Source organism: Anneissia japonica, unplaced genomic scaffold (genome assembly GCF_011630105.1).
Source record: "Anneissia japonica isolate Jap-2015-1 unplaced genomic scaffold, ASM1163010v1 scaffold288155_len217153_cov186, whole genome shotgun sequence".
NCBI classification, from domain to species: domain Eukaryota; kingdom Metazoa; phylum Echinodermata; class Crinoidea; order Comatulida; family Comatulidae; genus Anneissia; species Anneissia japonica.
This window is the reverse complement of record NW_022685867.1, coordinates 112,343-137,254: the sequence shown is the minus strand read 5'-3', so window position 1 is coordinate 137,254 and position 24,912 is coordinate 112,343. Positions and strand designations below refer to the sequence as shown.

At 32.9% G+C, this 24,912-nt stretch overlaps 1 protein-coding gene across 1 annotated transcript in view; it reads left to right on the top strand.

Moving 5' to 3' along the window:
* LOC117113109 (low-density lipoprotein receptor-related protein 6-like) overlaps positions 1 to 24,912 on the top strand; it is a 47,777-nt gene that overhangs the window by 2,630 nt on the left and 20,235 nt on the right. Inside the window, exons 2-6 of the mRNA XM_033256355.1 lie at positions 7,644 to 8,049; positions 11,555 to 11,958; positions 14,264 to 14,395; positions 15,340 to 15,540; positions 23,780 to 23,975. Coding sequence (XP_033112246.1) covers positions 7,644 to 8,049; positions 11,555 to 11,958; positions 14,264 to 14,395; positions 15,340 to 15,540; positions 23,780 to 23,975 — 1,339 coding nt within the window. The remainder of the gene's footprint in view (positions 1 to 7,643; positions 8,050 to 11,554; positions 11,959 to 14,263; positions 14,396 to 15,339; positions 15,541 to 23,779; positions 23,976 to 24,912) is intronic.

Genomic DNA, 24,912 nt, shown 5'->3' with positions numbered 1-24,912 from the left:
ATATTTTGTAGTCTTGATTTAGTAAGATAAATAATAAATATAAAGGAGAATTAACGTCCGTTGGTTGTAAAATGGTGGTTACGCGCAGATACGAAGCGATATTTCCTGCCTGTACTGTACGTATCGATTCCTTACCAATTTCATGTTTATTTATCGCACAACATTGCAACTGCTTTGATGTACAGTAATTTTTTTACTGTAATAAAAATAATAATAAAGGTATGTGTAGCGTCAACTTTTTGAAAACCCTAAACAAGAAATGCATTTTTTAAAAATTTGAATTTCTTTTATTTAATTTTACAGTACCTGTACTTGCTTAGTGAGAAAGGATGTCAAAAGATATTAATTTTTGATTCATTAGGGCCATTAATTTCTACAGATTGGCTAGACTTGCCTTTATTAAATGATAAGCTTTTGTGATCGACATTCCTTGATAAATAATTGCATGGACATTTGTGTGTAAAGATCTTCCCTGCATGTTATATCTATCAAGCTAAGGAAGATAAAATAAATTAAAGGAAATTTCAATTAGTCTGTTGGCTGTAGAAACATAACCAGGTTGTTGAGACCTTGAATATCACTGGCTATCTTTCATCACTGGTTTCATGAGTAGTGGTGATAAATGTTTTAATTTCGCTAATTTATATGTTAGGCATGATGAGGTGGTGGTATGTCATGACAAATTATGATATCATTCAGTTGTTGATGCATATTTGTCGTTTGTTTTATTGGTGTTGCTTGTAAGATTAGACAGCCTTCCAGAATAATTGGTTGATGAATTTATTTGCAATCACTGGTGACCTGACCTAGGTATCATCATAATGTTGGAGCTTAGCACATGTTGAAATACTGTACATTCATGTAGTCCATAAACATTATTTGGTTTAATGAAAAGAAAATCCTCAAATTTATATTGTATGATGTCAGAATTTACAGTAGATTTTTTACTTTACATTTATTTATAATCAGTATAATTATACTAGGCCTAATATTAGATGGTTGAAAATAGTTTTAATTAAAATATTTTAGTAGAATAGGCATAAAATATAGTAAAAATAAGGTAAAAGAACTTGCACAAATTTAAGATTTAATAAATAACCTAAACTTATATCCTATTCTATCATAATAGTAAAAAAAAAAAACAATTGATAGACTTACACATTTGTTAAATTTAAAAAAAAATCCTAATTTCTTGACAAGGTATTAAGAAATGAGATTATAATAAGAGAAAAAAAATCAACCTGCCATTCTCTTGCCTCTTCCTCCCCCTCCCTAAAAAAAAGCAAGATTTAAAACATTTAGAGTGAAGAAGATACATTAAAATTTGAATAAGATTGCAAACATGCACATAATTTTTATTTAGCATATTTTTGTCACTATTTAGCATTGGTACTGTAGTAACTGTACAGTTGTTGAGCACTTTCAATACAATACATACAGTACAGTGTAAGAGACTGTTTGTATTGCTGGGCAGTTTTAAATAAGTACAAGGCCGGGCCTAATCACCGTGTGATGCCAACTATGAAAAATTATGGCAGAAATTTAATTGATTGTCTTAATGTTAAACCAGGCCTACTCCTTCTGTTCAGCTGTGCGCTTGAGTCACTATTGGTAAATGATATAGCATACAGTAGGCCTTAACTTTTTTATCTGGTACATATACTTAATTTACCTTAAAAAAAGGGACACATTTTGTTGAAACCAATATTTTTAGTTAACAAGCCTGGAGAAAACTTTTATGTACTCCTGACCATGAAAATTATCTTGACAAAATTTCTTCAGCATTAAATAGACACTACTGTACATTATATAACACAATGAACATAAAAAAGATTTTGGAGTAAAATAAACATTGAATTAAAATTGCCAAAAATTTGAATTAAAATCGCCAAAAAAAAAAACAAAAAAAAAAATTCCCGATGACATGACTGATGTCTTCAGTACACATTATAGTCTAACAGTTGTCTGGAGAAAAATCAATTTTTTTCTCAAAATATATGCCTCCGTCAATGATTTCAATCGCCACTCGCACGCTCTTTCCAGCTCGAGTTTACCTTAAACCATTCCGATTTGATCTTGAATTTTACTTGCAGTGTAAATTTATTGAAATATTTAAATTTGAATCTGGTGATTTTGGGTATGTAAGGTGCTATAGTGTAACTTTACACAGATGTAATTACATTATACTACACTAATGAATGTGATTCACTAAGATTATAGATAAAATTGATTCAATTATTTAACAAGCATTGATGATTTCAGCTACATGAATGAATCATTAGATTAGCAAATTTATTGAATTGATAATAATATGCAGAATTTATCCTTCAACCTGGGTAGAGTACCATGGCATTATACAATCTAAAAAAAAAAACTGCTGATAAACTTTAGTTTTAACTGTGTCCATTAGTTAAGACATTACTAAAGTTTACTTTAAGATCATTTTGTACAATTGCTGTCTCGTTATTTTTCCATTTGACTACCGTGCTATTAGTGATACGACAAGAATACATGCCGTAACAGCCAACGATAATAGCACCATTTTCGGCAGAATGAGACCTGCACAAAGAGAGGTACACGTTATGTAGTCGTTAGTGCGTACACTTAACTGAAGTCGTAGTGCAGAGTGATAACGTTTTGCCAGTCAGATCGGCTCCTTAAAGCCTGGCTACAGATGACAAATTGAAGAGAGCGATATAAATGATTGAAGTAATTCATAAAACCTGACATGATTTCTTCTGTATAGATCTGCATTTTATCTCTGGAAATGCTGTCTGATTAAAGACTTATCGCAGATGAGTGATGGACGTGTACTTACGATGTTTCTTCTCTTTTTTTAAAACATTTTAATACATTAAATCATTTTTTTTTTCGTTTGTCAAACTACTATGCTTTACTGTAATTGAAGCAAAATTCTCACAACGCAGCAACCCATTAAATTTGATTAGGTATTACTGAAAAAAATGTTTTCACCTGATAGGTAAGATTAGCAGCGCCTTTAGTGACCTTCAGGTACTCATTAGATAATTCACTTGTCCACTAATGTGACTGTCTGACAAGTTGACATTTAAATTTCTTGAGCCTGTTTCATACTGAAGTCATTTGCCTGTTGACAATACACTGTATACCATTGTTTTGATGTATATTGTAGCCTACATTGTGTATAAGTTGACTGGACTAGACTGCCTGGGTTAGTGCAGATCCAGTCGGCTTTGCGCTCCATCAGACCTGTATCCCTCCCCCTTCCCCACACAATGTTTGAAAATAAAGAAATGGAATAAGAAGAATTGCATTTTTTTTTTTTTTTTTTAGTGTGTCAATTCTGGCCATACTCTACATAACATTTTCTACTACAGCCCCGACCATGGTGGGACTAAAGTAGTAGTAGTATGGGCTGGAGAAATATGCAAAACCTTGTGACCAGCATTTGCAGGCATTTTGTTTTTTTCTTTGCTGGACAACCAGTGTTGGTGCTGCATATTTACTGGAGGCATTGTGCACTTCCGCATGTCACCGGGAAAATAATTTTTTTTTTCTTTTTGTGCACACTCCTGACCATTTCTGTTAAACTACAGTATAAGTGGTGTACATGTATCATTTGGTGCTGTAGTAGGCACTTATAAGGTATCAAGATAATTTTCATGGTGAGAGGTACAAAATTGTGTTTTTTTTGGCTTAGACTCTCCATCTAAAAACAAAATTCCCTTCCCAAGCTCCCCTCAGATCCTTGATCTGCCAATGCTATTGATCATTTGCAATGAACCCTAGAATTACTATAGATAAATAAATTGCAATTAAAAAGTTCCGCTGTAGAACTTGGCCTAAGAATAATGTGAATGATCATTCAGGCCATGCTACTGGAGTGGAAAATGATTTCTGCAGTTCTTGTACCAGGACCCCCCTGAACTAAATTGCTGGCCTAGTATTTGTTACTTGCTTTGCTTCTCGGGCTATTTTTCTCATTAGAGTTGGCCCGAAAAGAATGGGGTGCAGGCAATGAGGCTTTGTTCAGCGGTCATGCGGATGCTTGAAATGTGTGTTCTATTGTGCATTCGCTAAGCTTACAGAACTACAGCACAATAGACTCTTGATCACTGCTAAAATACTTGGCCAATTGAGTACAGGACTGCGGAATGCTTCCATTTGTTAGTTGTGACTATTTTTACACTATTCTAGTACTAAACTACTTTCCTGAGCAAATGAAATCAATGTCTGGAGTACAGTATGCCTCATTCATCAAAACCGATTGTTTTGATAATCTATTATTAGCGTAGTCTCTACAGTACTTTAACATTTTCATTAACACATAAAGAAACAAAGGAATTTAAATGTTTTCAAATACAATTTTATTATATTACAGCATGTTTTTAAATTGAGATGATCTAATAAAAATTAAGAATCATAAACTTAACTCTACACAAAAATTGTACATCTTATTAAATCTAGATTTGATAAAAAATCGGTTTTGTTATTATTATATTATTAAATTAGGATTTATTAGTTATTAAACTTTTTATTTGTTACTGATGTCTTATACTGTACTTACTGTGTAAGCCTACAGTACTGTTTCTAAATTGTTGCAATATTAGATGTTAATTTCTTAGGTTGTTTTAATTTTTGGATGATACAAACCATAAGGGAAGTTGTGAAATATGTTACTCACGATTAAGTGGTAAAACGTTTATTTAAAATAAGAGATAGTGCTTACTGGTATTTGAGAGCTGGTGTGCCGCTTATTGAATATGACACTTATTCGAGAACACCGCTTTTGAGAGACCGCTTATTCAATCCGCTTACGGGAGAGAGGTGCTCATTATTAAATCATTCACGATAATGTATTGATACTGCCCAAGGTTAAAAATGTCTTGATTTGTTTGCAGTACTGTATGTTGGGAATAGATTGGTAAATAAGAGGTACTTTCATATTGTGGATAACAAGATAAGTACTGAATTAATATCAACAAAAAAAATAAACATTCTTAGTACTACATCTCTTTTGATACTGCACTGTACTTCATCCTCCATAAATTTACACTTAATTCCAATGATCAAACACTTTCTAAAACAGTCAATGCTTTAATTCTGATCTAGTTGACATGTTTGCTAATGTATTTTTTTGTATCAAGAATACTATACTGTAGAGTTCCATGTTGAGACAGACCAATTTAACTGGGAACACATGCTCCACTAATTATTCAGAAATGGTAACAGGACTGTGTTAGCAATTTTACTTTCATTACTGTTGTTGCAGTAGGTGAGAAGTGGTTTGTTTTTGAGATTTGCTGCTGGTCCCTAATGGTTCAAAGGTCATTGCTAAATTGCAGTTCACTATTTATTATCATAATGGGACCTCTTTCTTTTTGCTTATGATATGTGTACAAATAAATGGTGCTGATGTCTATATTTATTGTAGCATCCCAATAGAATTAGAATTCGATATAATTTAGTTTTTCAACACTTGTTTGCACACATAAACCTGTTGTCTTTCAGTATCTCAAGCCTTCCTGCAATAAGCTGCCATGCTTGAAACTGTATTAATTAGAACATTTCATGGGGAAGGGAATTAATTACTGGGCTATAATAAACGAGATGAATGGTGCGAAAGTGGCGAACAATACACGGGCCTATCGATAATTTCAACACTTGGCAACCATAGCCTTCTACACCCTAGGTGTTAGTTGAAGAAAGCATTCCCATTTTAATGTTTATCCGTTGAGAATTGTATTGATAACGTGTTTGTATCTTGTGAAATAACATGTTCGATAAAGAAACTTTGTGAAATACATCGTGTAGTGTAATAATTATGTAATTTTAACAATCTTACAGTATAAAATAATTTTTCTTATAAATTTTAAGTTGAGAATAAGTAATAGTCTATTAACTCATTATTTGATGAAGAATAAATGGTAATAGATTCATTTATATTTTCTCGTAATAGGTACAAGTTTAAACAAAAATTAAATGTTGTGTAACTCATAAATTCTCAACATTGTTTAGGAAGATGAAATAAATTATACAAGCCATCTTCAGCAATTGTAATTGATCTATTTAAAATCTATACACTAAAAGAAATTTATCAATTTATTTATGACTTATAAATACTGTAGGTTGATTAATTTACTCAATTAGTCTTTCATAAATTACAAATAGATTGGGTTTAGCAATACCCGTAGATTGGTTAAATTTAGGGTTTGGATAGGGTTTGCACTGTGTTTTGGTGGGTTTGCGGGGTTTAGAAATTTTTTTATATAAAAAATGCCATTTTTACCCCAAAAATAGGTTGTGACGAACATAAAATTAAGATTTTTTTAAATGAGATACTAATTTAAGTCCTATACTATGTGATTCAATCACTATCACAGGGTTTGGATGGAGTTTGCACTGTGTTTTTGGGGGTTTGCTGGGTTTAGCAATTTTTCTATACAAAAAATGGCCTTTTTACCCCAATAATAGGTTGTGGCGAACATAAAATTAAGATTTTTTTTTTATTGAGATACCAAGTTGAGTCTTATACTATGTGATTCAAGCATTATCACAAGGTTTGGATGGGGTTTGCAGTGTTTTTTTTTAGGTTTGCGGGGTTTAGCAATACCCATAGATTGGTTAATCAGACTATGTAAATAAAAGTACAGAAGATGTAAATAATTGTTGATGTGCAGTTTTACTTTTTAAATGTACAGTACATGCACAGACTTAGTAATTTGATGTGTAGTTAAATTAGTAATTCGATGTAATGTACAGTTTTACTTTAATAAAAACAATATTTACAGTATACTGGATTTACTGTAGGTTTAAATCACATTGATTATTTTCAAACACTTAATTTTCTTTGTTACATAATTTTTTATTATCTGTACCTTATTTTTATCTTTAATTTAATAATTATATATAAGGTAGCAATCATTGATTTTTTTTATGGCCCCTTAGGATCAGCTTTAATGTTTCCACAGTGACATTGATGTACTTTATAAGACACAACTTCAAAATATCATTTGTTATTGACACTGCTTAAAAGCATAGATTTAACAGATCCATCAACAGTTCATTCTTGAATATAGGCCGGTACATTCATCAGTTATTGACATGAAGTAACACCACTACTGTACTGGCATAGGTTTAAGTCTATCATGCCTTGCACTGTATACTGCAACAGCAGACTAAGCTGATCATCATTAGAAACGATACCTTGAATTTTTTTTTTTTTTTAAATATATATGAAACGTAGAAATTACAGTTAACGTCTGCCTTGACTGGTTAAATTCATGATTCCTAACTGCCACGTTAAATAAACTTTTTAATTTTAAATTTACTGTACATGGCAACAACACAACCCAAAACCACAGGGTATTATTGCATCGTTGGTGCTCTCGTTTTAAAAATGAAATGTACTGTAGAAAGTATAGTACAGTATTGTCAGTGTTACAAGGGTTTTTTTTGGTGGTTTTTTTTTTTTTTTGGTTTATTTTAAGGAAGGTGGAAGTCGGAAGGGAAGCACTTAAATCTCTAATCCATACTTCTCTACAATAACATCCTCTACAGTAATAACATCGCCCAATTATGTAACTGGGAGATATTAATCTACCCTACCAGTACCTGTTTCTATGTTGTTTTACTTGCTAAAAATTGTTCATTTTCTTTCGTAGCCGAACCGTATCTTGTGTATGCAAATCGTAGAGATATCCGCCTTATCGATGCCGGGAGTGATAAACCGAAGACTAGCCATGCGGTGGTAATAAACGGTCTAGACGATGCCGCTGCTGTGGATTTTATATATGAGGAGCAATATTTCTTTTGGACGGACATCAATCTTGCCCGCATTAGTAAAACATTTTTTAATGGTACGCGGGGCAATGAAGAGGAGGACATTATTACATCGGGCCTCATATCAAATGATGGACTCGCATGCGACTGGATTGGTCGTAAAATATATTGGACGGACTCAGAAACAAAACGCATTGAGGTGGCCAACCTTGATGGCAGTTCGAGAAAAGTTCTATTTTGGGAGGATTTGGACCAACCACGTGCGATTGCGTTGGATCCAGTAAATGGGTATGTACTGTATCTAACAAAAAAAATGTTTACCATGTAATTTATATTCCAAACCCATGCTAGCCTGAATATTTTATTATCGACGTTATTAATCTTCCCTCTTGTCTATAAATGTTTTATGAGCCTTTACTTTATGATCCATTAGCCAACACCACCAGTACAGGAACAATGCAGATCTACTGAACTGTTGAAAATAGGTCTCCTTCTAATTAAAGACTACCTCCAATTAAAGACCACTTGTCTATGGTCCCAAATTCAAAAATATTTTTTATCTTATTAGAGACTATTGCTGCTAAAGACCATAAAAATCCCATTTCAAAAGTGGTCTTTAGTTGGAGGGAGACCTGTACTTTTGAAACAACGATGATTGACATTTTAGATTCAGAATACAGATTGTTATAGTTTTTTTAAAGTTTCATAAGTAGGTTGGATAGTTTGATATCATTGTTTTTTTTCTAGATTTGAAACACAAATGCACTTTGGTAGTATTATTCCCCAGCTGAATTAATTCGGTTATTACTAGTTTAGTAAATTCACAAGAAAGCAAACAGAGAAGTTATGATTGGCAGGTATGACTGACAAGCCAGCGCTAGCGTGACCCCAGGGTACTTGGTGCCGTTTAGTCTATATTCAAGTACTCGGATGCCCCTGTTGAGTCCTGGCATAGGCAAGGTCATCTGGTAGAAGCTGGTTAAATTGTTTTTTCATGTGGTTTGATGACAAGATTGGCTTTTCATTTTCTGAAGAAATTGCCAACAGCAGTGATCGGTTACCACTTACTTAGAATGTCATAATAAAATGCTATTCAAAGATAACTTTTTTTTCTTTCTTAAAACTTCATTTTGAAAAAAGTTCATAGAAAATCTAACACAATTTTTCGCAAATGATGAGAATGAAATATGCAATTACACATAAAGAACTGAATTCCACAATGATTACTTAGTTATGCACTTGTTAACGGCATACATAAGTTTAAAAGTTTAATAATCCATTCTTATTGTAAAAAACATTAGAATGTCATTTAATTTTATTTTAAAATGTTTACTGTATCTTTAAGTGACTTTGACCTTAATTTGAAATTATCAACATTTTTAAATACTGTACCTACTGTATATTTGATAAAGATCTATTGACCCAAAATATGTAAATAGGCTTGTTATCAAAAAGGGCTTAGAATTGTACATAGCAAACTTGCTTTTCACATTGTCAGTCAAGATAAATATTTTTGTCGTTAATAGTTCATAGTTTCCATCAGATGATAGTTTTATCATTGCCGTCAATTTTTTTATATTAGTTACAGTATCCATGCTATGGTAAAATAAATATTATTGCCTGTCAAATAGACACATGTAGGGCCTACTAGTTTTCATACCTGTATATTTATTTGTCAGGCAATAATACAATTTTTATTTTGCCTTTACAATAGGCGAAACTTTTTTTATACCTTGTTTCACGAACCTGCCGCCCTCCAATTTTTGTCCAATTAGTGTGCTCGCTGCCGTGGAAAACTGGAAATTTCAGAAATAATAAAAGTTTTTTTTTTTTTATTACGTTCGGCGCTGCCTTGAAATTTCCAAAAATAAGATGCTTATTTCTTCCTATAGTATCTATATAAATTTAAAGAATTTAACCATCCATTAACATACTGTCTACATTCAATAATAAAAGTTTATTTTTATTTTATCCTCCGTCAGGATGTTTTTGGCAAAATTATTTGCTAAATAAGAAAACATTAATTTAATTTTTTTTTTTTCGCTCATCTGACGATCTTTAAAAAAAATAATTTTGCGAAACAGGGAATAGAGAAAGTCTCGCCTCAGCAACTTAGCATTGCCTTTCAAATAGACTGGAAAATTACTTAGTATTACACTTGATAAATCTCCGGAATCTATGTGTGTAATTGGTTCCTTGTACTGTAATTTTTACAGTTACATCATTTTCTGAATGAATTGAATATTCACCTATTCAAATCTGAATCCGCCCAGTTAATCAAATGCCATAACTGCTCTGTAGGCTTCCTGGCACTTAACATGATGAAGACATCTGGAGTCACTAAGACAGGCTGACAGGCCTCTTGGTCAATATGTGACTTAACAAGAGTCAATACTGTGACATGCGATTATGGTAAACATGACAAGTTCGTCTGTTCCTCGCCCAGCTAAGATACACACACATTAATTAGATTCAATTGTACAGAGGAAGTTCTCAAAACAAACATTAAAGACCTCTCAATCATCAGTCAGCTTGGACACTGAAATATGGCATTACATTTTTAGGGAGTATGAAGTATAGATTGAGATTTGTTTTATTGCTTTAATTTAAAAAAAAAAACAAACAAACAAAAAAAACATACAGTACCAGGTAGGTACAGTAGGCCTACTCCTGTGAAGACTTGGTATTGTACAAGTAAACGGACAGGCGCAAAACATAAAGATTTAACAGCATGTTACTGCATTCAGTATGGAATACAAGAAACGATAACATTAATTAACTTTCGGACCCATCCATAATTTTCGTCATTTTCGTAAGAGTACAAAACATGCATTTTAATGGGCGGGGAGGGGGGAGTAGTTGACAGTGTAGACATTTGGTTTATTAAAAATATAAATGATGACCTGAAATTAACAAATCATCATTTTGTTTTGTACTTTTTCATAGGGAGGGAAGGGTTCACAGAAAGATTCATGTTTTTTTTTTGTTAAAATATTAAATAATGGATAACCCGTAACTGTTCAGTAGTAGAAAACTAACTGTTCTCCCACAGTGCTTAGTTATACTCTAAACTAATATTAATAAAACCAAGGACCCTACACTAGGATTGAAAGAAGCATCTTACCCACCAAATATTTAACTTCAATACACTTCATAAGAAAGAGTGCAGAGATTGTTACAGTACAGTACTAATTAAACTAATATTTTTAAACCAAGCATCACCTGAATACTTTTTTTTTTGCAGCATGTGTTAAGATTGCAGTGTTACTGCTAAAATAGTACCGTAAATGCTCGAATAAGCACCGTGGCGCTTATAAAATTCTTGGAGGCTTCAGTGCGGCGCTTATTCGAGAGCGGAGCTTATTCAAGAGCAGCGCTTATTAAAAAATATTGGCGTGCTTTTCATGCTTGTTCCCACGTTACCTATCTCATGTATTCCTGTAGTTCGGTAGGCTTATCATAGACCCTACATCATCGTACTGTAAATAAACGTTTATAAAGATATGCTTGCATCTTCATTGTGTTATTCCTTTCAACACTGGATAGGCAACATTGTGTTTATTACCCTGTTTCTAAAGTGTTTCATTGCACACATGCATTTATTCTCGAATAACAGCCGCTGCGCTTATTCGAGAGAGGTGCTTAGAGAAAAAATTCATGTTTGGTGTGGCCCTCGGGAGCATTACTTTTCGAGCATTTATGGTATGTCAGGTTTGTACAAAAATAATTGTTTTTCACACTGATATTTTAATGAAATTTAACGGATTGATGTCTCTTTTTTTCTTTCGTCTAGGTATATGTATTGGACAGATTGGGGGGAATTGCCAAAAATTGAGCGTGCTGGGATGGACGGTACACAGCGCTCTGTAGTTATAGATGAAAATATATATTGGCCGAACGGCTTAACAATAGATTATGAAGAGTCTCGGCTCTTCTGGGCAGATGCCAAACGAACGTTTATTCATAGTTGCAATTTTGATGGATCTAATAGGACTTCCGTGGTTGAGGGAGCTGATTTGCTGCCCCACCCTTTTGCATTAACTTTGTACAGAGATACTTTATATTGGACAGACTGGGAGCTGCATAGAATTTCTTCTTGTAATAAATATAATGGAAGCAATAGAAAAGTTGTAAAAAATGATGTTTTCTCACCCATGGATATACATGTTTATTCAGCAGCAAGGCAAAGGAAATCAAGTAAGTAATTTTCTAATCACTTTTTACAAAAGCATCTTTACGCATCAATTGAGACAAATTAACCCAGGACATAGGCCAGGACGTGGCATTATGCAGGTTGGAAAATATAGAGGGAACACACTTAATTTTCTTATAAATATAAAGAACATGTAAAGATAATAAATAGAGCAGAATAAAACTTGTATAAAAATAATATATGAAGTCTCAATTAAGGCCAAGTAAAAAAAAAATAGTTTCTCGTCAAAATATTTTGAAAAAAAGGAGACCGAGGGCACTTTTTTTTTTACTCCTGAGATGGCAAATCCAAGATGGTCGCTGCAAAACAGCTACAGTACTACTTTCTCACTTTTACCAAGTAGACACATTGAAAGCAAATAAGCACTAGACATATTCATACCATGTATCCTCAACCACAAACAATTGAGAGAGGAATTTTATTAGCCACATTTTTTTGCATTTCGTAAAATAAAAGAAATAAACAAAAAAAAAATTGGCGCGGCACAGAAAATTGATACGCAAGGGGATGAGAAACTAATTTTTATTTATTTGGCCTAATCGATGCGTTTTACCAATCAAGCGCCGCTAACTACCAATTCAAACAAATGAATGCACACCACATAAAAGCGCACCACGCACATTTACACTAAGCTCGACTAAATAGAACAAAAGTTACCTACTGGCCCCAAAAACTTGTAGTACAAACTTCCATTTATTAAATGAAGCAACAGAAGAATAATGTCCTACAAAAGAAATTTAACTATGAATAATAATTCTGGAGGCTGTGAGTGAACACAGAATGATCCAAGTGTGCATTCATTAAGATAAAATTTTGGTTGTGTAAATTGATAGTGTAAACAGGCTGTTTAGAAAGAAGGGCTTTGAAAGTGAGGAGAAAGCTGATGAATCAGTGAGAAGCCAGTAGGAATTATTATTTATTAGAACAACCACTAAGTAGAACTCTAAAAGTTATATTTCTGGGAGAGATTTAAAATGGCTGAAGAAGAATCACAGGCTAATGACTGAAAGGAGATTTGGACCCTGGATATTAATGTTGACTTACCGATTAGCAGCTGCTGCAACAACCATTCTTACAGCTGACTACTTGCTGGCATTGATCATTTAACACCATTACTTTTAAAGATCATTATAAAGTTCATGTGTTTATATTGATTAAAAAAAAGCCAGAGGATCCACTAATAAGTCTTAAATAAAATAAAAAGACAGTATTAACTCCGAAGAGACATTTTGAGATTCAACTTTTTGATCTATTTGATCATTTTCGAGAATACTGATGAGAAAATCTCACCCGATCCATATATCATATATGATTACAGTATTTACAGAAGTATAACAGAAAGCAAATAAAAACCTACCAAACAGATTAAAATCAAAGTTATAACTAGCCAATTATAAACAAGGTAATTAAAAATGAGGTGTGTCTTACATTAAGTATATCACTTATTATTGTGAATAAACAATCAATAATCAACAATTATTCAACAATAGTGTAGATGCCTGGGAATGCTGGCTGAATGAAAGTCTTGTGACATGAAATAAACAATAAGATAATTCAGTGAAAGTATATTGATTACTACCATGATTTAGACTTGATCAACTAAACATCAATTTTGGGTGCGTGAAAATCTGACAGCAGTGCGTACTGTATTTTCGGGACTTTTAATACCATTGATAGCTTTTGTTATTTTTTTGGTGTGTTTTTGTAGGTATTTTATCCAAATATTCTCTTTGGAATGTATTCTGAGTTTTCATACAAAAGTTACTGAATTAGACATAATTTAACTAAAGTTATTAGCTGGCTTTTACTATACCAGTTAATAAATGGATCTTAAAAATTTAAGAGTTTGCAAATTACTTCACAATGTTGAAACAATAAAGATGACATTGAAATGCTTGCTCTAGTGAGATACACCAACCTCCCTGGATAACTGCCAACATTCACAATTGTATGAAGGTAGTATGTTAACTGACGTTTGAATTTAAAGTAATTTTCTAGATTTAAATACCATAATTTTTACTCAAAAAATTATGGCTTTCTAAATTAAGCCTACAGTACTGTACAAGAAGTTCAGATCAGATTTATGAAAAACAAAATAGAGCATTTTTATGATAATTGAAAGATCTTGAGTTTAAATCTCGATGGGAACAATATAGTAAATTTTACTGAAAAATGTAATTTAACTGAAGGCTGTATGTCATCAGTAGACAGCATTGGTTGTTTGTTTACAAGATCAAAAACTTCTGTTTTAACCTACTGTACATATTAATCTTTGACTTTTGTTTACAGATACCAATCCTTGTTCAAAGAACAATGGAGGATGTTCACACCTCTGCCTGATGGCACCTAATGAATTGCATTATTCTTGTGCCTGCCCAACTGGTGTGTTGCTCCTAGAAGACCAACATACCTGTGCAGATGGTATATGGATTTTATTATTTTATACATTTTAAGTAAAAAAAAAATCCACCTGTTATTCTTATTCATCATTGTTTATCACTTTTTATAAGAAAATTATTCTTCAGAAACCAAAAATTTGCCTGCATATGATTAAGCAGCATAAGATATAGTTGTGCACATGTCCTGTCCTTTGTAGAGGAAGAAAAACAAAATTATTTTTCCCCTAATACCTGAATAAGACGCTTTATCCTAATTTGTTAATTGAATATTTCATTGTTATATTAAATAGAAAACAAAATGTTGAATTTACGTTTTCAGCAAATGCTGTTTAAAATCAAAACCTTCATACAGGAGAGGAGTACTATTTTCTTAATTTTTCAAAAAAGGTTAACCTTTTAGAAATAAACCCACAGGGCATGTATTTAAACCGTGATCTACTTCTCTCCCTACCAATTTGATTGTATATTGGTTACTTAGTTTGATTAGGTTATGAGAAACTAGCCTAGTAAAGGTGTGTTTGGCATCAGCTAGGCGACTCCAAAAAAATCAATATCCATCAAACGTTTGAAGTGTGTTAGTGAAGCTCACGAGGAAGATATTGTTAGCCATCTATTGATTTTGTATATGATATTCATTTGAAATAAGTAGTTTATTGACTCAGATTGAATTGTATATTTCATAGCTGACATTGTCCTTTTGCTTATATTGGATATTGCAGTCCATTCATATTTCGATAAACACCATTAATTTTTTAGAACTATACAGTAATTACTATGGTTTAATAATATTAAATGTGTCATTTTATAATATTATAATTAGCCATTTAAAAATAAAAAAAAAATTATTACTAACAACTGCTACAGGTTATTTTTATTTGATAGATTCTCATTAAAGGAATATTATTATTATTGTTATTGTTATTATTATCTTTATAGTCAAGGAATCTAACCATATCATTTTTGTAGGCCCTCGTGAGATTCTACTTTTGGCAAAAAGGCGAGATATTCGGCGGATTTCGTTGGACACACCAGATTACACCGACGTCGTGATTCAACTCAAGGACGTGAAAAATGCCATTGCTATTGACTACGATCCCATCGAGGGCTTCATGTACTGGACCGATGACGAAGAACATGCTATCCGACGATCAAAACTGGATGGCACAGGTAAATCATGTTTTAATAAAAATAGCCAATCTGAGGCTGATGTTGATATTTTTTGGCTCTGTGTGAGAGAACCATATTTTACATGGAAGAGCCTTTAACTGTTATTAATGTAAACTTTTTCTTTGCTTACACAGTTGTTTTATGTTCAAGATACGTGTTCCTTCTCCTTTTTCTCATTTCTTTGTACTGTAGTCCTATTTTCTTCACATTTCATAGTTTATACAGTCTAACTATCCCCCTAATATTTACAGAAACATTAGCTAATTACAAAAAGTTGTTTATTGTACATTCAAAAGTCGTTAAAACAAAATGCTTGTCATTGTACAAAGTAAAGTACTACTACAGTACGTTTTAAAACTACGAGTGCATTATTGGTCTGTGACCTACTTGTTGTATAGGGTTTCTCATGTAATCTTGGTAGTGTTTGCACTGTAAACCACAATGATTACTACCTTAAATATCAGGCTATTATTCATTTACTGTATTTCAAATTAAATTGTTATTTGTCACTATGAAGTCTTTTTATTTGCTATTTAATCTTGTGAGAATTGACCTGCAAATAAGTACCATTTATCTTGAGTAAACAATTGTTATTTTTATATATAGTACGACTAGTAAACATAAGATTAAAACACAAGATTTAAATGTTTAATATAATTAGAGGTTTAATGTATATGTGCTAACTTCATTTTTGAAAGATCAAGGAATGGTAGAAAAAATTTTAATTTTAATTTGTGTTGTCTTATTATTTAGCAATTATATTTTGAATTAATTCATCCTTATCAATGGATTTTCGCAGAACAAGGTCTAATGTACAATCCCCTCGTTTAGAAAAACCAAAAACCATGAGCCTGGTTAAGTTTCCCAAGCTGTTTCATCATTATCATCATCATCATCATCATCATCATCATCATCATCATCATTTAAAGTCTGCATGGTTTAGACTGTTGAGAGGCTGTATAGTTAGCTCTGTGGGTGTATTTTGTGTGATCAGGTAGTGCGATCAGCGGCAACTTCTCAATTGAGGTTTAACCTGCAGAGGTCTCCCCTCACAGCATTCCGCCAAGTCCACGATGTTGCCCAAGAGTGGGCAACATCGCGGACTTTGTTGCACTTAAATATATTTTAGTTAAATATTGGGTTCTAAACAATTGTAGACCTTAAAGTCCAACAAACACTGAATTTTTACAAATTATATCATGATTCCATTCTACAGTATGTCAGTCTTATACAGTAATTATTTTCTTTGAAAAGAAGAACATTTTTAGCCAGAAATTTGCAAAAAAATGTAAGAACATTGAGCCTGAAACAAAATTTGACTGGTTCTTATGACAAAAAGGTGTACTTAATTCACAATAACTAGAAGATCAAACTTATTATTTGACACTTTGGTGTTTTCTGAACAAGGTACCTCCTGAATGGTGAGAGAGGTGGATTAAATCACTTCAAGTACAGTATCTATACAAGTCCCCTGAATTGAGTCCTGGCTCTTTCAAACTGATACCCAAAATACACCCTATGCCCCTACAGTACTGCATGCTTCTGCCTAGCCTTTTAGAATTCACAGTATGTGCCATGCCAGATCCCTGGGGAGTGCTCTCAGCCTTGGCTGCAATTATTTAACCATAAGCCTAGACAAATTTTTCAGTGAAGCTTGATGCTATTATTAAGTGGATGAGAATTTTATTACTGTGATGCCTGCAAAGTGGCAATTTACCAAGGACCTTTCACCTGAGCCTTGTCTGAAACTATTTTTTGAAATATTTGCTTTGTTGGACAGATTTTTATTTTCAAAGTCTAAAGTACATTAGCTTAAAATTTTTGAAAGGCCATCTACAGTTATACCAATGAATTATTATCATTTTAGGGAAAAAAAAGAACTATTTTATGCACTTTTGTACAAAAGGACCTACACAAAATCTGGAACTAAAAGTCCATTATTAGGCCCAATAAAAAAAATGATTAGTTTATCACCCCCGCACGCATGTTTTCTATGGTACTGGAAAAAAAAAAAAAAAATTGAATAAAAATCTTTAAAAAAAAAAAAATTAAAATTTTATTTATTAATTGTTTTCATTTCTGAAACCCTGTCTCTTATACACATCTCATTATCTAAATCATGTTTTACTTTGAATATTAATGCACCGGCAAACAACCCAAGGGTGATATTTGGCTTTAGCAAAATAAAAAAAAAAAAAAAAAAAAAAATAGCCTCCCTCCCTCATCACTTTTCCTGCCCAGATAGGGTGATAAACTAATATTATTTTTTATAGGGCCTTAGTTTATAAATAAGTACAGGTAAATGCACTGCTGTTTTGTAATAGGTGTTTTAATTCAATTATCAATGGACCCTTCATAAAATAAAAGAGAAATATGCAACTAGGTTGAACTTTGTCTAAAAAAATAGTGAGACTATACATGAACTTGACGTACTGAACTGAAAGAACTATATTTTTCCGAGATGCATGCTTGTGCACAAAGTACAGTTTTAGCAAGTCTGCGAACAGCGTGTATGATTTGATCTAACTGTGCTTGGTAAAACTACAGTATGTTAGTGTATTTCGATCGAAAGAACAGTGGTTAGAATGATAAAGAGAGGGAAATTTGTCGTATTGGTGATAGGGCCACTATAGGCTGACACATTATACTGAAACCTCAAGGAAAAGGCGGATTTATAAATGCCTGTACCAGTACCATTGCATGATATTTTGTCCCTTGAGCGTCAGAGCTTCAATGCATAAGTCTGACACACAGCACTTTGTTGGTCTGCTCCTGTATTTCACTCCTCTCTTCAGAGCCTTTCTAGTTAATACAATATTTATACATTTGATGTTTTACTTATTTACATGATTTCTTCTAAGACAAATTGGTTGATTATTGCCTTTTGCAATGAATCATCGGCTCCTACTGTATCTAGGTACTTCGAAATTTACACAAACATAATGTTTGTTACTGGACTGGGAATAATTTGCATCCAGCATAAACCATACATTTAATATGCGTCATTATCTAAATGAGCCTAGGAATTTCAAACCCAACTGCTTATGATACAAGAAAAGTTTTTTCATTACTTATATTACAGTCCATAATCCTTAGAATTCTATGTAAATTCTGGGAAATTTCAATTTTAATGGAAATTATGGAATTTTCAATGGAATTCTGCAGTGGAATGTTAGAAATCATTTTAATATAGTATTAAGATTTATGTTTCTAGAAAGGAAAATTAATGAAGTTGTGAAATATAATCCCTGGTGGGGTTATGGGGAGAAATTTTACTGTTTAGCTTGGCCTAAAATTTTTATTTAGACCATAGTATTCGGATTTGCATTCACAATATCTTTGTACTTGGCAAGTTAATATTTTTGGTCCGACAATCTTCATGTGGTGTTGGTTAGATTTAGCCTTTCCGGTAAGGGGGTGGGGGAGATTTCCCCTGACCTTTCCTTGGCACTTCACTGCCACAAATATCTCTTGTTGATCAGGCTTAGGTATGTCGATAACAATTTTATGATTTTTGAAAACTATTACGGAAATCAATCATCAGTCAAAGTTGCTGGTTTCCAAGAACAGTGTGTAATTCAGATGTCATGGTACAATTGACTCGTCACAGTAGGTGACAGCCTCCTGGCTGATGTGAATCAACTCCGCTTGTTTTCCTAAGCTCCGGATTACTGGCAAGGGAGCAGCAAGAAAATGATTTATTGACCATGCAATTATCTCAAGTCAATTAGTGATACCTTATCCAGTGTGGATGTGCGTTCGCGCTATTTACTTTTCATGTTTGAGGACGAGTTTTAATTTTATGTTGTTATGAGTTGGGATGTTGGCTGATTTCCTTTCACCAAAATTAAAGATATCATTTGGTAAAGAAAACTATTTCAGTCAAATTCATTCACTAATATTTAAAAAATTGAATACTGAATTATAATACAAAATATTGAAAATTAGATCATTGATGAAAACATTTTTAGTTGCATGAGGATTGAGTCCTTGGAATTATTAAATAACCTTGTTTGATTACTGTAGATTGGGACGAGGGTTTATACAGTATTTTAAGGAAATAGTATGTCAGATACTGTATGTAAACTGGCGCCAGGGCATTTGTGAGGTCTCGCCACAAAATGAGTCTCATGGTTAGAAATTCAAAAATCCAGTTTATATTATATTTGGGTCGATCACATTATAAATAAATAAAATCTAGAGATGCGAACATTTAAAGTTTAGGTGTATAAGAACCACGTTTTGAGAAAATCGACCTCAAAAAAATAAACTAACCTGTACAAATAATATGACTAGAATTACAGTATATGTGCAGAGAACACTGTTTTGACAAGAAAATTCACTTACAAAGTATACAATCATAAAATATAAGTATCAAGTTATTCAAAAACATTAAAATCAAAATTTTGTAAAAATATTGACTTTGGCCTCTTTTGGTGAATATCTCAATATGATTTCACCAACGATGCGTCTCGTTTCGTGGTGAGACCTCACATTTATTGCTTTCCATGTTAGTATTAGCACCTTATACATTCAATCCTCTGTGGCTTTCTATTGGCTATGGTTTAATACAGTACAGTATCCAGTGAAGTGATTTAAGCGTGGGAGGCGGCGTGGAAATAATAATAAATGCGAACATCCTGACTTTTCATATTTAGTTTGATTGACACATTGTCATACAGTATGGTACATGCTGGCTACCACATTAATGCGAGGTAGCTACTTGTGGTTTTACATAGTATTGTCTGCAACAGAGTAAAGAATTTTTCCAACTCTTTTAACATTCTTCTCATAACAAGAGACATTACGAATCAATATAAGAATTGGCTCCTGTCTTTGTGGAAAGTTCAAATAATACAGATATCCAAATTTGGCTGACAGTGACCATAATAAATGGACCTACTTCCATATTCATTACTAATGTTAGTGGGTGAGGTGAATAGGTATTAGGAACCCATCATACTAAAGTCAAAGCATTAAGATGGACAGTTCTTTTCCACGCCTCCTTTTTAACCTTCCCAGTTTATATCAGCTACAGTAGGGACCCAATATAGGTCTACTCTTGGATGGAGAAAGACAAGCATAGGTACAAAGGCATAAGTGAATGCAAAGCGAAAGTTTGAAGTAGTAACTCCAACAGCATCTAATTTTTCAAGTCATTTTTACAACTTTATTCATCAGTTAGAAAATGAAAACTTGGTAGCTTAAAATTCAAAGGTTTGAAAGGCCATCTACAGTTATACCAATGAATTATTATCATTTTAGGAAAAAAAAGAACTATTTAATACACTTTAGTACAAAAGGACCTACACAAAATCTGGAACTAAAAGTCCATTATTAGGCCCAATAAAAAAAATTATTATTATTATATTAAAATTTTATTTATTAATTGTTTTCATTTATTTTATTAAATAGTTAGTAGATATTGTTTGCATTATCCAAATCATGTTTTACTTTGAATATTAATGCACCAGCAAACAACCCAAGGGTGATATTTGGCATCACTTTTCCTGCCCAGATAGGGTGATAAACTAATAATATTTTTTATAGGGCCTTAGTTTATAAATAGGTACAGGTAAATGCACTGCTGTTTTGTAATAGGTGTTTTAATTCAATTATCAATGGACCCTTCATAAAATAAAAGAGAAATGTGCAACTAGGTTGAACTTTGTCTAAAAAATAGTGAGACTATACATGAACTTGCCGTACTGTACTGAAAGAACTATATTTTTCCGGGATGCATGCTTGTTAGAATGTTAGAAAATGAAAACTTGGTACTTCAGTTTTTGTTATCTGATGATATTGACCCGGTTGCTGAGATATGTACACATTTTAAGATTTACATGTTTGCATGCCTATTAATTGAACCCCTACTCAAAGTCGAGAGCCCTAAATGCAACCGCTGCTCGCCACCCACTCCAACATTCTACTTCACTTGGGTATTGGCACTCTATTTACATCATCACAATGATAACTGATTGGGAGTTTGCCAACATTTCCTGCCAAAGTTAACCCATTAGCATGTCTATTTAGAACTCCAAAGTGTCATTTATATGTTTATTCTATTGCTAACTCATGGCCCATGAAGCAGCTATTTTGCTAGGTCTTTGTTGGTAGTAAGATTGACATTTCAGCTTTATTTGCCTTTAGTCTGATGATCCGGTCTTGTTGATTATCCTATCCAAAATAAACAGACGACACATACTACTGAACTAAAAATTGAAGTCAATGTTTAGCATGCGGACATAGCATAAAAGAAACTTTAATTAGGCTACATTTTGTCGAACATGTATACATCAAAACCACAAATAATATTATTTTTGTTAGTTAAATCCATCCATCCGTTTGAAGAAAAATAATTGTCAGGAAATAACTTTATACCAAGTCAAATGATTAAAGTAAAGTGGCAGATGAGTGGCCAAGTGGTAATTCAGGGCGCCGCTAAATACAGTTTTAACCACTGCTTGCTAAGGGTTTTGGCTGGTAGAACCAAGTCTTCATGGATATAGACTACAAATAGAGATTGAAGAATCAATAACGATATACAGTACATTCATTCTAAAACACTTGGAATAAAACAATTTTACGTATTTTATGTTTTATTCTATAATTCTGATGAAGTCCATGTGTAGGGTCTTGCTACTGTAGAGCTAATAAATGTAGCCTATAGTAAATCTTGAACGTGCATAAATTTGTCTTTAATTAGAGGGATTCTAATTAGAGATCAAAGTTTCTAAAGACCACTAAAACCCTCTTTAATTGGAGGGAAACCTGTTGTATTATGCAACTATGCTATATTTGCCTTATTTACAGTATCTGCTGATAATTAATTTCTCTACGATTTAACTGACGTGCAAGCTAGGTAGCTAAGCCAGATTGTAAGTGGCCAGCCCATTGTTGTCATTCGTAGATCTCTTTCAGGAAAGAGATGCATATCAAACTGGTTCTCAGGTTGTTTGCAGTGGACTTAATTCCGACAGTGATTGATCAGGTATAATCAGCGTTGGCAATCTTCCATTGTGGCTTTGGCTGATATTTCGTAGGACTTTGTGCCATATTTCAATAGTGTCCTCTTAAGCGCCTCAATTTATTGATTCATGTACATGGTTGAATGCAGCTGAAACATGTTCATTTTGTATAATATTTTTTTGGTGATCGTTGGGCAATTAAATCTCTGTTCATATCTACCTTTGTTTGTCGTTTTCTGTGAAGATGATTGTAGTCTCGCAGTAATTGAATTTTTTTGATTGACGTGCTGTCAAGTGGAGCTGTGATCTATCCCACAATGCTTTTTTGATGAGATTGTTTACATGATACTCTGCGATAATTAAGATAATATATTACAATAGTAATAGATAGCATCTAATAGACTGTAAGTGATAAGCTGGTGTTTATTAATATTTAAAAATTAGCACAAGTTTTAGACATCAGTATACTGTACATGTTTTTACTTTATAAACAACTGACCAATCACGAAAGGGCCAGGGATATGCACGTCCTACAAACTTGTGTTGTCCCACAAGCCCACATGTTTGCATTCATATGTTTTTACACTGTCGTTTTGTGGGACTTGAGCAACAATAAGCAAGTAGGGCGGGGCTTAGTAGTAGTGGACAATAGGCAGTGAAAGTAATAGGCTTGTCTGTAGGCCTATTCTTTACATTACATTTGCTGGTAATAATTAATTTAATGGTTATTGTAGTGAAACATCTGTAAATCACGAAAAAAAACCCATTTGTTTTGATGTCTGTATATCATTGGATGTTAATAATAAGGTTTTTCCTTTGAAAATATCCATTTGCAATGTTTTCATCTTGCTGTGGCTATTTTTACACCAGTCAGTGGCAGATTTAAAGAATTGGGGAAAAAAAAATTGTATTCAAATTTTTAAAGTTTGAGAGTGCTTTTTCCGACCATCTAGAGGTGGTGTATACCCTCCGTCTGTGAAAGTCCTCCCTGATTCCCCACTCTTTGGAATTCTTGGATCTGCCATTATCAGTCTAAAAAGAAATTTCTAATTAGAACATTCATTTAATCAGATTTAGGTCAATTAAGACTGTTGTAACAATAGTAACTGCCTTTTAAATTACTTTGTAGGATTTTTTTTTTATATTATGACAGATACATAGGGCAATACAATTTTATACTTAACTGATTTCATAGTAAGTTGGAATTAAGGTTGACTTCTGTCGAACAATGTGAGTTTCTTGACAAGTTATTTCCTGATTGCTTTTAATAGAGAGCGAGTACATTATTCAGCGGGATATCTCAAGCCCGGATGGAATTGCTGTCGATTGGATCTCGCGCAACCTCTACTGGACAGACACCGGCAGCAACAGAATCGAAGTTTCTCGTTTAAATGGAACGTCACGTCTTGTACTTATTGATGATGATTTAGACGAACCAAGAGCTATTGCTGTTGATCCTGAAGATGGGTATGCATTTTACAATCAGTCAATTAATTCATTATTCAATCAATCAATCAATCAATCTTCATTATTAGAATTTTCAATTACAATATTTCAGTAAGAATGGAACTCTTAGCTGTTTACACTATAAGTTTTATCTGTGATTTTTCTATGGGCAGGATGATAACTAACACATCCGTATGTGGGCAAATATTAACTGGTATTTGTTGGCTACTGTAAAGTCCTTTATTTTCACGGCCATATGTTTTCGTGATTTTACAACTTGAAGTATTTCTCGTCCTTTTATTTTTGAAATTTCACAATTCCAGTTGCTCTTTAACTTGGTGCAGAAACCTACCATTATGTTTTTTAGGCTATATTATAGCAAGAGCTACCGTTTTTTTTTTAAAACTATTTTGGAGTAATCTTCTACAGTATTCTCCCGATTTTTATAAATCTTCCAACAGCTTCAGCTATTCCAGCCTGCCTGTGGAAGCTTGACCAAGGCTTTTCAAATCAAAATTTTACAGCAAATGTAGGCCAAAAAAATTTTAACCAAAATGTTTACCAAGAATCCCTACCCTCAGATTATACACATTTTAAAAGAACAAAGGACTTTTACTACTGTTTATTTTATTGATGATTAAAAAATAATATACAAAGAAGCAAGAATATTTCCACTAAATTTTTATTGACAGAATATCAGTTGTATACTGGCTATTGATTGGTTTGCTTAAGACAAAACTGTCGTACAGAATTTTCGCACGCCCTATGTTTTCGTGGTTGTTTTTATATCAAAAATCTTGAAAATTCAGGGCGTGCGAAAAACTCAAACATTTAGGGCACTCGAAAATAAAGGGCTTTACTTTAATCACTATAATGGTTGTCCACACCATCAAATTTGCTTTGATAAAAACTGTTTTATTCCCATATATAGTTAAGATGTGCCTATATATGGTTATAA